The sequence below is a fragment of the Morchella sextelata genome, assembly GCF_020137385.1.
Source record: "Morchella sextelata strain SCLS chromosome Unknown scls_20, whole genome shotgun sequence".
NCBI classification, from domain to species: domain Eukaryota; kingdom Fungi; phylum Ascomycota; class Pezizomycetes; order Pezizales; family Morchellaceae; genus Morchella; species Morchella sextelata.
The window spans coordinates 799,893-813,320 of record NW_025408635.1 but is presented as its reverse complement, the minus strand read 5'-3'; the positions used below and the strand labels follow the sequence as shown (position 1 = coordinate 813,320).

Genomic DNA, 13,428 nt, shown 5'->3' with positions numbered 1-13,428 from the left:
TGCATGATAACCAGTGATCCCAAAACCCCCAAAATATTGACAAGAGAAGAAAAATGATACAAATCAAGATGCGTGAGTGATTATGACTTCTCCGCTTGCTGCTGAGCCTTCTTAGCCTCCCTAGCAGCGGCAGAAGCCCTTTGACCCGCCTCGACCCTCTCAATCCTCTTCTCCGCGGCCATTCTCCACCCTTCACCATAACGGAAGATCATCAACGGGAACAACAGCCCCAATGGCAATGCGATGAAACCCATCAAAGAGTTACCCCATCCGTACCCGAGTTTGTCGTACATCTGTCTTCCAAACAGCGGGAACGCGAACCCGAAGAGGGATCTGAAGAGGGTAGCTGCGCTAATAGCGGAAGCGGCATATCGTGGTGACATGTCAATCAGATAGGTCTGAACAGACGAGAAGACAGAGATAAGGCCCATGGAGAAGATGGAGGTTCCGATGAGGGGCATGATCCAGTGAAGACGCTTCTCAGCGGACCATCCGTACCAGAAAAGACCACCTGAGATCAAGATGGCTCCAACAAAAAGAGTAGGAAGACGGAACTCGGGCTTTGCAACGCCGCCGTTGGCAGCGGTAAGCTTGAGGTAGGTCTTCTGGAGTGCTGGAGTGAAGGTTGCAAGACCGAGCAAGAATCCGATTCCGGGAGCAAGGTAGTTCAAACCAGCAATACCGACAGTCTCGCCGTATTCACCCTGGAACAAAGTCGGGAAGGTGACAAACATCAAGTACAGGAATCCGTAAGTGAAGGCCATAAATAGACCAAGAGACAACAACACCGGGTTCAATGCCAACATCAAGAAAGGTCTGGTAAGAGCGATCTTGAAACTAGTCTTGATATCTCTGCTGACCTCGAAAACACTGTGAAGGTTTTCATTTCCAGTCGCCTTCCTCGCTGCAGCAGCCTTGCGGTTGAGAATAACAATGGCGTATGTCTCATCCTTGAAGATGATGGCACCAGCGACCGCCGTCACACCTGTGACAATGGACAAGACCCAGAAAACCCATCTCCATGAGATATGCTGAACAATGAAACCGGCGATGATTGGTGCGCAGACTGGCCCTACAAGTGGGCCAAGAGCGAAAAAGGCCATTGCTCGGGCCAAATCGACGGGGGCCCAGATATCAGACAAGATACCAGCACCAAGGGCCAATGGAGAACTACCAGCCAAACCAGCAAGGAGACGGAAGGCAATCATTTGTCCGGTTGTCTGGGCGACGGCGCAAGCAATGTTGAAGATCAAGAAAAGGAAGATAGAGACCTGCATGACCTTTACACGTCCGAAGATCTCAGAGAGCGGGGCAAAAAATAGGGGGCCGAATGCGAAACCGATCAAGAATACTGAAACTGTCATGGAAGCAATTGTGGTGTTGGTGATGCCGAATTCTTTTGCGTAAGCCTGGGCGGCAGGTGCGGCGATAGAACTGGCGAATGGGGAGACAAATGTGTAAAGGGAAACGATCAAAGTAATGGTCCATTTCTTTTGTGTAGGGAAGTTACGAGGATTTGCTGGATCATCTGGTCCATCCCTATATTTCACAAAAATGTCAATATATTACTCAAAAACGGATATATTGAGGAAATTAAGCTTACCATGTGATCAATTCAGGATCAATATCTTTAAATTCAGAAGCATCGTCCGGAGCGTCCAGTTCACCCTCATTTTCGGTCCGTCGTGAATATACAGATCGAAGTTCTTGCAGTGTTTCCTGTCGTCGGAGGTTTGCATCGTCTGTCGACAGATCCTGGTAGATATCCTTCTGGGTAGCTGCAGATGAGATTGAAGCTCCTCGCCCTCGTGCTTTGTAGGCACTGGGCCCGCTCTGAGATTCGAGATCGACGTAGTGAGGACCGTTCTCGGCAACGGTTTTTGATGATGAGTTTGAGGATGACGCTGAGGAGGCGGACATCGTTTTTTCCAATGCTCCTTCGTTAGGAGTGTTTGATGTCGCCATTGAAATAACCTTAAATTCAAATATCCCAGGGAATCACGTTTATATTTCCTAATATGGGCTACTTGTTAAAATGCTTTAAAGCTATTTGACTGAGATCGTTGTCTAAGCTTCAAGTGCTGTGCTTGGGTTGTTTGGATTGAATGATGGGAGATCAAGACAGAGAGAGGAAATGCTCTTATTTAATAAGGATTCTTCTTGATATCCAGAACTATATTCTTTGGCAGCACGGAATAGCATCATCCGGGCGAAAGTACGACATGCCCCGACCCACGGGCGTTACAGAGAAAAAAGCTTGACATTAATCATCTACTAGTGACTAAGGTAGGCAAAGATACCGAGGTCAGAGCCTCTGCTACCCTGATTTGGTGATCTAATACCGGCTTTAAGGTAGCCGTTGAAGGGTTGTCGACCTACAGCCGGTGACAGGGCAACTCTCGGACTATCGAAACACCCACATGCGTTCAATTTACCGTCATAGACCTGATGCCAAGAGCTCGGATAACGGTGCCGGTACCACATGGGAAGATTCAAGGAAAAAAAATAGGGTTTCTTCTCTGTTTACGGAACATACGGAAGTGACAATTTGTACCCGTATGTACCACAAATTTTCAATCTGGCGCAGGCTGACGTTGTGTGGCTTCAGGCTTGCATCGGGTGGATAGGAGGATTCATGAATCTAGCATTCGTTTCTAGAAGTTTCGCGTAAATCCGAGATAATTCCGTTTGCAGATAGACAGGGTCTGGTTATCCAGATTTCTTAAATCCCTCTATCGGACGAGAGATCGATGCTTAGCAAAAAATTTCCTGTCCTTGCGTGAGCGCAAGTAAGACTCATTAGGCGAAACGCAATCTACCACCAGTTACGCAGACTATGGCGATATCGATTTGGGATAGACTCCCCTCCCAAATGACTCCCGGGACATGCTTGTTACCTCAGGAGATTTCTCCTGCAGGGTCTTGAGAGGCTCAGCATTTGCGAATCGGTTGAAATTTAGGTTGTGCCGAGGTACGTGTATCCTGTATGTGCCCTTAAATTTAGCACCAACATCAGCCCTTTGGCGGCACTAAAAACCCCCCGGTCCCGCATCCGGCCCGAATATGGCCGTATTGCTTGGTGTGAAGGATCAAAGATCCTCCGGCCCGCATGGAGAAGCTTTTCTTTTCTTCCTTGACGTTCTCGCGGGAACGCAACGTGGAAATGTCTTAACCCTTTCCTCCCAAGCCTTCCTTCATGCCATGCCTGGTCGATGTTTCTCCAGAATGGTCGGTCTCTTATCAACTTCCTCCTTTCACAAAATTCAAGGGTTAAGGGGCCTGAGGGTTAATAAATACAATCACAATAAACGAAGGCCCATGATTACGAGCCGGAAAGTTTTTCTTTGCGCTAAACAGGCAGGTTTGTGGCGCGTAGCAGCCCATGTGCGGACGAGAAACTTGTATCAACCGAAACAAAGCGTCAGAGCAGAGATACGCGAGCGAGAGACGTGAGACGCACGGCCTCATCGAACAATTGATCGAGTCTTCCTTGCCGGCTTCCGTGCTCAACTTTTAGTTGTTTAGGACAAAATGTGTATCATACGAGCCATCAGAGTCTGGGTACCCTAGTGGACGCGTGTGGTAGCTGACGAGTTTCTTGAGGTCAATGCTTTGGATATCCGGTATCGGGGCATCAAACCGGGCCGATACGAACTATTACTCTAGGACGACGGATCGGGATAATTTATTTATTCAGAATCATGCTCGTTGGTCTCGGAGTAACTAGAAAGTGCTTAAGATTAAGGAGTGGAGTTGTGGTGATAGAGATGGCAATATTTCATGAGATAAACCGCACGGGAAGGCAGGTCTGACTTTTCGCAGCACGACGGTTTCTCGAGTTGGATTTAGTTGGTTGTGCTCAGATGCTCAGTCTCCTCTGTGAAGGTTTATCGTGAGTTCCCGATTTGAGCCCTTACATTCGGGACCTTAAAAAGGCAACGCCTATGCAGATGGGCATGTCAAAAAATGGTCCAGATCGAAACCTGGTGAAGCGAACCAGACCCAAGTTGCTGGAATTAACGGGATCGGCCCAAGATACTGTCATCAGTGGCTTTCTAAGCCGGTCGCTGACAACCTTGTAAAACGGCAATTTGGCTTGGTATTAGTAGTGATAGCTTGGGGTCTATAAAGTATGTATTAATGTCCTGGTGGAATATATAGGGGTTCGCATCCTGGTACAGGGTCTTACCTGGCTGAGCCTTTCGTTCCGGGCGTAAATTTATCCGCAACTGATTTTCATTCCAAATAGCTGGCCCTGATGTAAGATAGTATTCCCAATTATGTCTAGAGGTTCGGTCGGGTCTCGTTTTATATTACAGCGGATAGGGTAGTTCAGGATGGGATTGGTTAGTGAGCTCGAGGAGGCTTTCCTAAACCCAATTTATTGGCGCGTAGAAACCTTAATTTACTTACGCTTATGTACCACATGTTACCAGTCGCTGTGATTCAGGGTCATAGTATCGCACTCGGCGTTATATATACATGTACCAGGGGTTAACCATAAGTACCGAGAATCTAATAAGATAAACACACCTATTTCACAGCAAGATTCTCTTATCAGATTCTTCGTATTTACCCTCAACGCCCGGTACATACATGTACCTACATGTAATATACTCAAAAAGCAAGCCACTAATGTAGTGTCTCAAATTGGATTAGACCCACATATGGATGAGTGAGATTCTATGAAGAGATATAAAACTTATTGAACTCTTCCAAACATTACGTCATTGCTTTAGCAATGTGTTCTACATAGACATATGCATGGCGAGGCGATCCAAGATTTTTATGTAATTGCAACGAAATACGCTTAAATAAGGATTGCTGGTAACATGTATATAGTGTTATCACCGAGTTTACTATAGTGTTAGGAAACTAACCCCTTGCCGGGTACTTCAAGCATATGTATATAGGAGATAGCTACTTGTCCGCGAGCTTCCTAGAGTTCTACTAGAGTTCGGCTGGAATCCTGCCAATTTACTAAATACACCCCTGGCTATTCCAGGATAAGCTTACAGGATGCTTTAGCAGTTCCCCTATTCTTGTGGGATGGGAGTTGATGGCATATAGAAGAGCTCGAGTTCTAGACCATATATTTGGATAAATAAAGTTCCGCAGCCCCTTTGTAAAAATCGTTCGTATGAGGGGTTCCGGGAGTCTCAACTACCAGTTGTAATCAATATATATATATATCACAGGCCTCTACTGGTGATTATTTCCACAAGAACTAGAAGGTACCTCGTCTTCGCTACGCATGTTTGGCTAGAGATGCTCCAGCGGATACTTTTGATTACGCGCTTTGTGGTGTTGGAGTCTACCTAAGTCGCATGCAAGGGACATGCTACCGATGGCCATAATTCGACCAGCACTATCCCCTTGTGTTTCCAGCAAGGTACATCTTAGATTGATTTAAGATGTGCACTCTTCTCTCACTCTTTTGGTACGGTTTACATGTGGTGAATATGCAACTGCATATCAGCTACATTAACAACAACCAAACTTGCAACGTTAACTTGACTCATGCCCACATGCACTTCAAATTAGTATTTGCTTGGCGACAGTTCTGATATTTAAATATTTCTCTATAAATTTTTAGAATCAAAGGTTGTTGACTATGAGTGTTTATTTAGTAGAGTTATAAATTTAGTCTATTTCTCATATTAATGAATTAAACAAAAAAAAGTCTATTTCTCGTGATGTGTAAATCATGTAATATCACTCGGTACCGATTCCCTCCTCTCTTTCAGCAAAACGATCGTTCAAAGGTGATTGATGGCCCACTTGATCATTTATTATAGGTAGTTGTATATATGCTCATAATTCACAAAATGGAAGGAGTATATGACCTGCGGAATATGGGGGGGGTGGGGTAATTAAGTCTCACAGATTCCACGAGAGTACCGCAAGATACCGCGTAAACAAGATGATTCGCGAACCCGATTTCCCTCAAGAAATAACTTAGTATTTCATACACTGGCTGGTGGACTAGGTTTTGATATAGAATCGCACACTAAGTACAATTGAATGTAAGTAAGGTACCTAAAATAAAGGGGCGTAAAGTGTAGTTGAATTTAGACTTTTATCCCGCAATAAGTCTTCCTTTATTTATAAACCGGGCTGTGCTTCACTATCTAGGTATATATACATACGGGAGAATTCGTTCAGTCACAGACCAGCACCCGGGATGGTCCTACAATCCGTATTTTATTTTAGGCGGTGGTTCAGACTCTATTCAGAAATATCTCTGTGGCTGTTGGAGATAAGGGCTTATGTATTTCTTAAGGTATTGTCTAAACCTGGCAGCCGTTTGAAAGGCTGCGGCAAATATTCTGCCAAAGCGATCATTGACATCAACATGCTGCTTATTAAGATGACACTAGTAGCCCTAACCCTTACCGTAGATCTTCCCGCTGCTCAAGCGTGAACCGTTCTTCTTCTCTTGCTCTTGCCCTTACCTTTAGCGCATCACCACACCTGACAATCAACAAACCTCTTCTCTACGCGTTTTACTTTGCGACAAAGAGCTATATAAGCTACATACTTTAGATATCACTACACAAAACGTTCGCAGGAAGCTAGCCGACCATGTCTGACGATGGCTTCGACGATGACTTTGATGACGGTTTCGGGTTCTTCGATGATCTGGATTATCAAGATGATGACGAGCTGGTCTTTATCCCTTCACTCTCTTCATATACTACTAGACCCCCGTACATCCACCTCGTAACAGCTCAAGCTGATCCCTCCAGCGCCCATAGTCCGCCCTAGTCGACTCCATGGCCGAAACCGCATTCGCCCAGGGTGACCCCATCTGGGATGAGTTCGAAGCCGAGTACGACACGACCGAATACCACAGCGACTGGTCATACTACTCTGACGGCGGTTTCTTTAGCGATGAGGAGAAGGCCCCTGTCCCTGCCGACAATGCGGGGAAGCCGCCGACAAATGGCGGTGTCAACGCAACTACATTAGACGGTACAGGAAGGACAGAATCAAACGGAAAGACCAACAGTGCCGGTAGACCGCTTCGGAAACGCCGAAAGCTCATGGTCGTTGATGAGAGTGGTAAGAGGTTGCCCGAATCTGCGCCAATACCACCGGACCAGCAGGAACAAGCGAAGGTTACGGCGACTGTCATTGTTCCGCTGCCGCCGACACCACCGAGAAGGCTCAATGGTAGCGAGCCAAAGAAGTCGAATGGTGTGTTGAAAGAGGATGGGAAGACCATATCTTCATCTACAAGCGTTGATGGGCTCAGGGCTGCAATGAAGCGGAAACCGAGTACAGATGAGGCTGTAACCTCTCCTTAAGCTTTCTTTCTCGGGGTTGGCGGACGGATAATGGTGTTATTGATGATTACAGGGAAAAAGTTCATTTTTCATTTTTTCATTTTCATTGCAATGAAATGTCTTTACAAATAAGACAATATCCAGTGTTCAGACAAATTCATGTGTCCAACTATTCACTGAGGATATTACTCAGCTACGTGGCATTGGTGCAATTGGGGAAGACACAAGCATGCATACGAATAAAAGCTGTTGAGTAAACGTTTATGGCTCATGTCCAATTTATTAGCCACTATCAGGTACTAGGGAATCCCTGCAGATAAAAAAATAAAACAAAATACAAGTGCGTAGTATTATGTCGAAAGCTCATCAACCTCAGGCCTTAATAGCCATCCCTCCCCCACAGAAAAAAAATAAAGGAAGAAAAACCGCCATAAACTCAGATAATCATCCTATCTATCTATATCTATAAGTGCCATGCAAACAATCTCTTGAAAATGGCGCTTCCCTCGGTCTCGATGACATCTCCGTGACAAGGGATGATCTTGTCAAAATCCCACCCGGCAACTACCTTTGCACTTTGACTGAAAGAGCTCTTATCCCTTGCCGCAGCCCACCATATGAAGCGCTGTTGACCCTTCCCATGTATTCCCAAGATCATAGTCATCAACTTCCCATATACCCCAGATCCTGGGTTTTCTCCAGTCTTGGAGTACTGCTCATAGGCCGGTAGGTTGAAGACAAGGTCGGCGTTTATGAATGTCCGTGTGGGTTTATGTAAGAAAGCAAGCTCCTTATTTGCGTGTCTAATGTTTTCAAATCAGCTAAAAAGAAAGAAAAACAATCTAGGCTAGTAGACTAGCCAAACAAGGGATTAACCGTACCCGTCAAAGTACTCAACTTCAAATTCCCTCGCAAAGTCCTCTGGTAGTTTGATGCTCCTCTTGTTCTCTTTTGTGAAAATGTGATCAATTACTACATCCTCATTGCCTTGCTTTGCTCTCTTCTCACGGAGCCCCTCTGGCCCAATGACCTGCGCGTTCTGGTACGCGGCTTTCCAGGGACCCAGTTGCATATGGTGCTCAATATCAGGCGCGATGATATAGGATACATTGCCGCCGAGAGAGGTGACGGTATCGCGGGCTTCCTGGGTTAAGCTGACGGGGGAGAAGACAGCAAGGGTTCCGGTTTGTAGACGGACTGATTAATTGGCGCACGTTAGTACAAATAAATATTAGGGAGGTTGCTAAAGGCTCAAATACCAATTGTGGCCCTTCCACCAAATTTGAAACGGTTAAATCGGAGGAATGGGACAGAGAGGGTGGTGATCTGGGGAGATACACTTCGGACGACCATCGTTGCGGACATGTTTTGTTCTTTTGACATGATTGTTTTTTTGCTGGGATTGAATGAATGAGCGGGGTGTGTGGTTGTTCTTATAAGTTATGATACTGTTGCGAAGCGGTGATTTCCGTTGAGTGTCAATGACGTTGTTGTATTCAAGAGTGGGTGGTGGGGATTTTGGGCTTGCTTTATACAATCCCACGCCATTTGTATTCTTGTCCCTTACCGGTATTTCTCATTCCTAGTGAATCAAGAATGCCCTCGATATCAAAATTCCATTGCTCACACAATTACAAACAGCCCAGAACACATGTAGTGCATGGGGAAGAGGCCATGCACGCATATCGGTTCAACACGATACGCACAAGGATAGCTACGTATGTACGTAATCCGGAGCCTTCAACACGTGTTTTGGCTCGAACATTTGGAATCCACTAATGCCGTACCGATCCGCGAATTGACAGCTCCCCCTTCTCGCTTATCCTGTTACATGCCACCACCTCGCACTATTGTCGTACAACGAGGAGGTGACTAAACAACAATATCATGCTGTTAATTGTAAGCTGATCAAGTCTCGGGCCGAGCTTTCACGAGATTTGATGATGTGGATTTCTGTGCGGAGTATGGGAACACAGGATTCCAAATTTTTTGACCCTACCCGAGGTCGCCGAATCACTGGACATGACGCTTACTAACACTTCTAGAATGCTTGATAGAATTTGTAACAAATCCATGTCATTTAATTTATTTCCTGGTACTCTAGACCTCTAGGCCTCCATGAAGGCCAGGAACATCGAGGGAAGAGTACCATATATCTTCTCCCTAGTCGTTAATTTATTGTCACCATATATGAAGATGAAAGTCAAGGAGGTTTCCTTCTGGCGGGCGGAATAGCTCACAGCACGCCCTCTGTATGTAGGTACAATTGTACTCTAATCCTGTGGCTTGGTTAACGTCATAGCAATAAACTCAACCCTGAAGGCTAGAGTCCCTGTCGACTGTACCTACATACATGTATGTAGCAACGCCCTGACTAGTACAGCGTTACAGAACAGTTATACAGTATCACAGAAAAAGCCGGTGAGATCAAAGAAGTCACAATGATAGATAAGTCGACTTGACCCCATAGGTGGCATAGGTGAGTGCGTGGTCGGACAGCGTGAGAACTCGAGAGGCTGCGATACACGATATTAGAGCTGGCCAAAATAAGATCATGAAGTAGAAAGCGACGTTAATACCGGCGACGATTAGAGTACTTGAGTTACTCCCATAGGCAGAAAACGTACTGTACCTACATGTAGGTATAGTTCTTGGATATAAATTACCGTCCTCGCGCCAAAACACACGCCAAAATGGGCAACCTCCCTAACCTTCAATTCTTTATCAATTACCACAGAGCCTTCAGGATAGGGAGACACACTATAGAATAAAATATATTTCAAAGTGTAAGTTTGTTCAACAAATGTGTGGGAAGTTATGTAGCTTTGACGCAGTCTTGGTGCATTTCCTAAAAATAACCGAACAAAATCATCTACCAACAATTCTACAATGAATATTTTTGAAATTCAAGACTGTCAAGCGATTCTTCTAATAATTAAGCTATATCAAACTAATTGGTACAAGTTATATCTTAAAATGGCGGGCTCTGGAACTATTGGAAAGGTGCCGATTTCGGCGTTTTTTGGTGTGGTTTTGCTTCGCGACGGTGATTTATAGCTACTCCACATGTAAACCAAGAACTAAGATTTAACTCCTCCCTGTTAATTGATTAACTGGTTTAAAGTATTGGCCCACCTTCTTCTTCTTGAGACCGGACCGGTACACCTACCAATCACGAGAACGGTGTCGGTCAAGTATGTATAACGGAAACTGAATATCTATACCGAGCTGTGAAGGGCTTGGAACGACAAGTTTTGGTATGTTTGTGCTGCTCATATTCTATCATATCACCCATTCCACTGATAATCAACATTAATTCTGATTCTGATTATCATTCAAATCTAACTATAAGCCAAAATGCCTGTTATCGAAGAGAGGTGGAACATAAAAAGAAAATATTGGCCCTTGCTCATTTGATCCATCTCACAGCCCTACCCCGATGCTCGAGTTTCGTACTTACCTATTACCTTAATTACTGCGTAAGCTTTGGTACCAACAGCGATTTTCCTGAAGTTCTAGACTAATAAATGTTCTCGCTCTCAGCTTCTCGTTTCCCATCACGCAGCCTAGCCCTACAACAGCGCCAGTAATATTCTCGAGAGCTCTTACAACAGATGAGCTGATGTACTTCAGTTGTAGGGATATGTATATCCCGAGAGAGCCGCTGTAAATAATGTCTCGGAGAGGATAGGCTTATATCCCCGAAGTACATATTTCGCTACCAACAAGACCGCATATTGATAGTGTTCATGTTCAAGATTGAACTTTCTAACTGGATATCAGTCCCCTTTTCTTTTCAACGCAGATCTACCACCATTACTATGCCAGTCAGGAGCTCTCGAGGAGTGTCTGAGCTGGTCCTTACTTATTACCACACTGAAAGATACCTTTTGGTACCAACAAACAAACATTCTAGACCAATGTTTCTCACACTCGTTTCATGTTTGTTTATCACCGCCATGCCATGCCATGCGTTGTATGCATGCATATATTTCCGTTTGTGTGGCGGGCCAGATCTGGTGGCCGGGCGCTCATAAGAGTCTAGACCTGAGTACATGCCTATTTCTCTGAGACAAAAATAAGAATTATGAACGGCCAGGGTGGGGGTATAATGACGTTCTACTCTATGTAGCTGGAGCGTTTCAAAGGGTTTCGGATGTCTTTGCGGCCGGACAGAATGTATTTTTTGTATCCTGTCTTTAGTTTCACCACGATGGCTGAAATGATCATTTAACTGTGAGTACATGTACTTACTACAGTACCACGTACAATTGCCCCGCCTACCCTTCAAACTTTAATATTTGCCTACGGCCCAAATTAACCGCCTACCTTATTGCAATTGAATACAGTAGGCATTCGTATTTACCGATGCCTCTTCAAGACTGGTGTCCGCTGGGGACGATGTACGTACTCCTACATACATGTATTGAGTCATAATAGCCCCACATCCGAGGGGCACCATGACGGTCGATCATACCCCGTGAATTGCACACCTTTTCCCTCAGAGATCTTTCCAGAGAGCCTCGCTTGGAAGAGTAAAGGATTGAATGCCTGTACGTATTAGACATTCAACACTTTAACACTCTAGATACATCATACATGTAGAATGACGGGAGCTATGTACCTAGTTTAGGCCTCAGCGTAATTTCAAGGATGTCTTGGGTAAAAGTGCAGCTACAAGTTATATTAACCCCGCAATCCTGCCTAGTTACCCTCGTGGTAAGGAAAAGATTTAGTCCTTGAGTTATAACGGTTAGCCTGTTTTGGAACATCCGGGGTGCATTGCATGACCGGGTTCCAGACCCTCGGGTTCACCAACAATATTAAATTTTCAGAGTTTTTTTTTTGTGGAGAACGAGCACGCAACCCTAGACACGCCATGGATGATAATTGATAGAATAATTAGTATGTAGGTAAAATCTGATTAATTAAAGAGATGGCGAGCCAAAATAATAATAATAAAAAAAAGAGTCAGGCAGACAAATAAATCAAAGTATTAATGATTGATACCAACAAGCAAACAAACAAACCAGCCGACCAACTAACTAAACCTCACGCTACCGCTACCAGATGATGCCTCCCAACCCAAAAACAGACAGTGACTTTTTTTTACAGTACTCCTTCCCACTTTCCTCGTCCCTAATAAAACAAAACAGCCAACCTGGCATTCCCATGATTTTTAAACAGTAGTCTCTAATCTGTCCCAACTCTTGGAACACTACCACGTCTCGTCGGATTCAGCTTCTCACTCGGTGCGAGTAGGAATTCATTCTTTCCAGCTGCAGATGACGTCGAGCCGTTGAAGGGATTTGGTGTAGTATCGGTAGTGGTTCGCCCTTGTGCCTATAAAAACAATATCAGATGGAATTCAGGAGAATCGTATTGGTGTATGGGGGATGAAAGAACATACAGTGCATTGATTGCATTTCTCGCCCCAGTTACGGACTTGATTTTTGCATTGGTGGTAACCCTATGGTGGCTAGTATTAGTGAACCGCAGTATTTGTAGCGAATAGTAAGAGGCTTGGGCTGGTCTGGACACGAACGTAGTAGTTTGAACAGTAATAAGCCCCGTTTGCACTCATGATTGATGACTATCTTCTTGTAACGGGCTGGCTTTGAAGGCAGAAGAGGATGATATAGAGGGAATAGAATTCTCTTGCAGAGAATGATTGTAAAAGGAACGGTAGGTTGTGCAGCAGAGCGGAGTAGACAAGATCTAGAGTGGAGGAGCGCTGTAGTTATGTATGTATGGCTGGCCTGATCAGATCAGTAAATAAAAAAATTCGCAGACGAAACAGAGCAGACTAGCAGCAGTGAATCGAAGATCAGATCACAATTAAAGGGATGGAGACTAGAGCAGAGAGTGAGAGAAAGAAAAAAAAAGAGAAGAAGACAATCTGCAAATCAAATCCAGTCCAATCGATCAGGAGCTGGCATGGCAGGCTTATATATAACGACTCTTCCTACTCGTGGAACGCTGCCAAACCCTCCAAGAGAGAAAAAAAAAAAAGAAAAAGAAAGCAGCAAAAAAACAAATAAAAACACCCGTGTCAGTCCAAGCGCCCCTCCATCTAATCACAATTTCGAACCACTACCATGATGTCTCCTGTTGCTGCAAGTCATGGTTTCAGGATCTT

The 13,428-nt window shown here is 44.8% G+C and overlaps 4 protein-coding genes across 4 annotated transcripts; 1 reads left to right on the top strand and 3 right to left on the bottom strand.

The window, feature by feature from the left end:
- Positions 1-80: 80 nt before the first annotated feature.
- On the bottom strand, positions 81-1,920 carry H6S33_006413 (uncharacterized protein; the record flags this gene model as incomplete). The annotated part of the gene is made up of 2 exons (XM_044837760.1): positions 81-1,539; positions 1,604-1,920. The coding sequence occupies 2 exons, from the start codon at positions 1,918-1,920 to the stop codon at positions 81-83; spliced, it is 1,776 nt and encodes a 591-aa protein (XP_044689940.1).
- Positions 1,921-6,585: 4,665 nt separating this feature from the next.
- H6S33_006412 (uncharacterized protein) lies at positions 6,586-7,310 on the top strand (the record flags this gene model as incomplete). Its single annotated transcript, XM_044837759.1, has 2 exons — positions 6,586-6,669; positions 6,759-7,310. The coding sequence occupies 2 exons, from the start codon at positions 6,586-6,588 to the stop codon at positions 7,308-7,310; spliced, it is 636 nt and encodes a 211-aa protein (XP_044689939.1).
- A 442-nt stretch (positions 7,311-7,752) lies between these two features.
- H6S33_006411 (uncharacterized protein) lies at positions 7,753-8,672 on the bottom strand (the record flags this gene model as incomplete). The annotated part of the gene is made up of 3 exons (XM_044837758.1): positions 7,753-8,092; positions 8,171-8,486; positions 8,549-8,672. The coding sequence occupies 3 exons, from the start codon at positions 8,670-8,672 to the stop codon at positions 7,753-7,755; spliced, it is 780 nt and encodes a 259-aa protein (XP_044689938.1).
- A 3,810-nt stretch (positions 8,673-12,482) lies between these two features.
- H6S33_006410 (uncharacterized protein) lies at positions 12,483-12,873 on the bottom strand (the record flags this gene model as incomplete). Its single annotated transcript, XM_044837757.1, has 3 exons — positions 12,483-12,632; positions 12,700-12,759; positions 12,835-12,873. 3 exons carry the CDS (start codon positions 12,871-12,873, stop codon positions 12,483-12,485), a joined length of 249 nt encoding a protein of 82 aa, XP_044689937.1.
- Between the last annotated feature and the right edge of the window lie 555 nt (positions 12,874-13,428).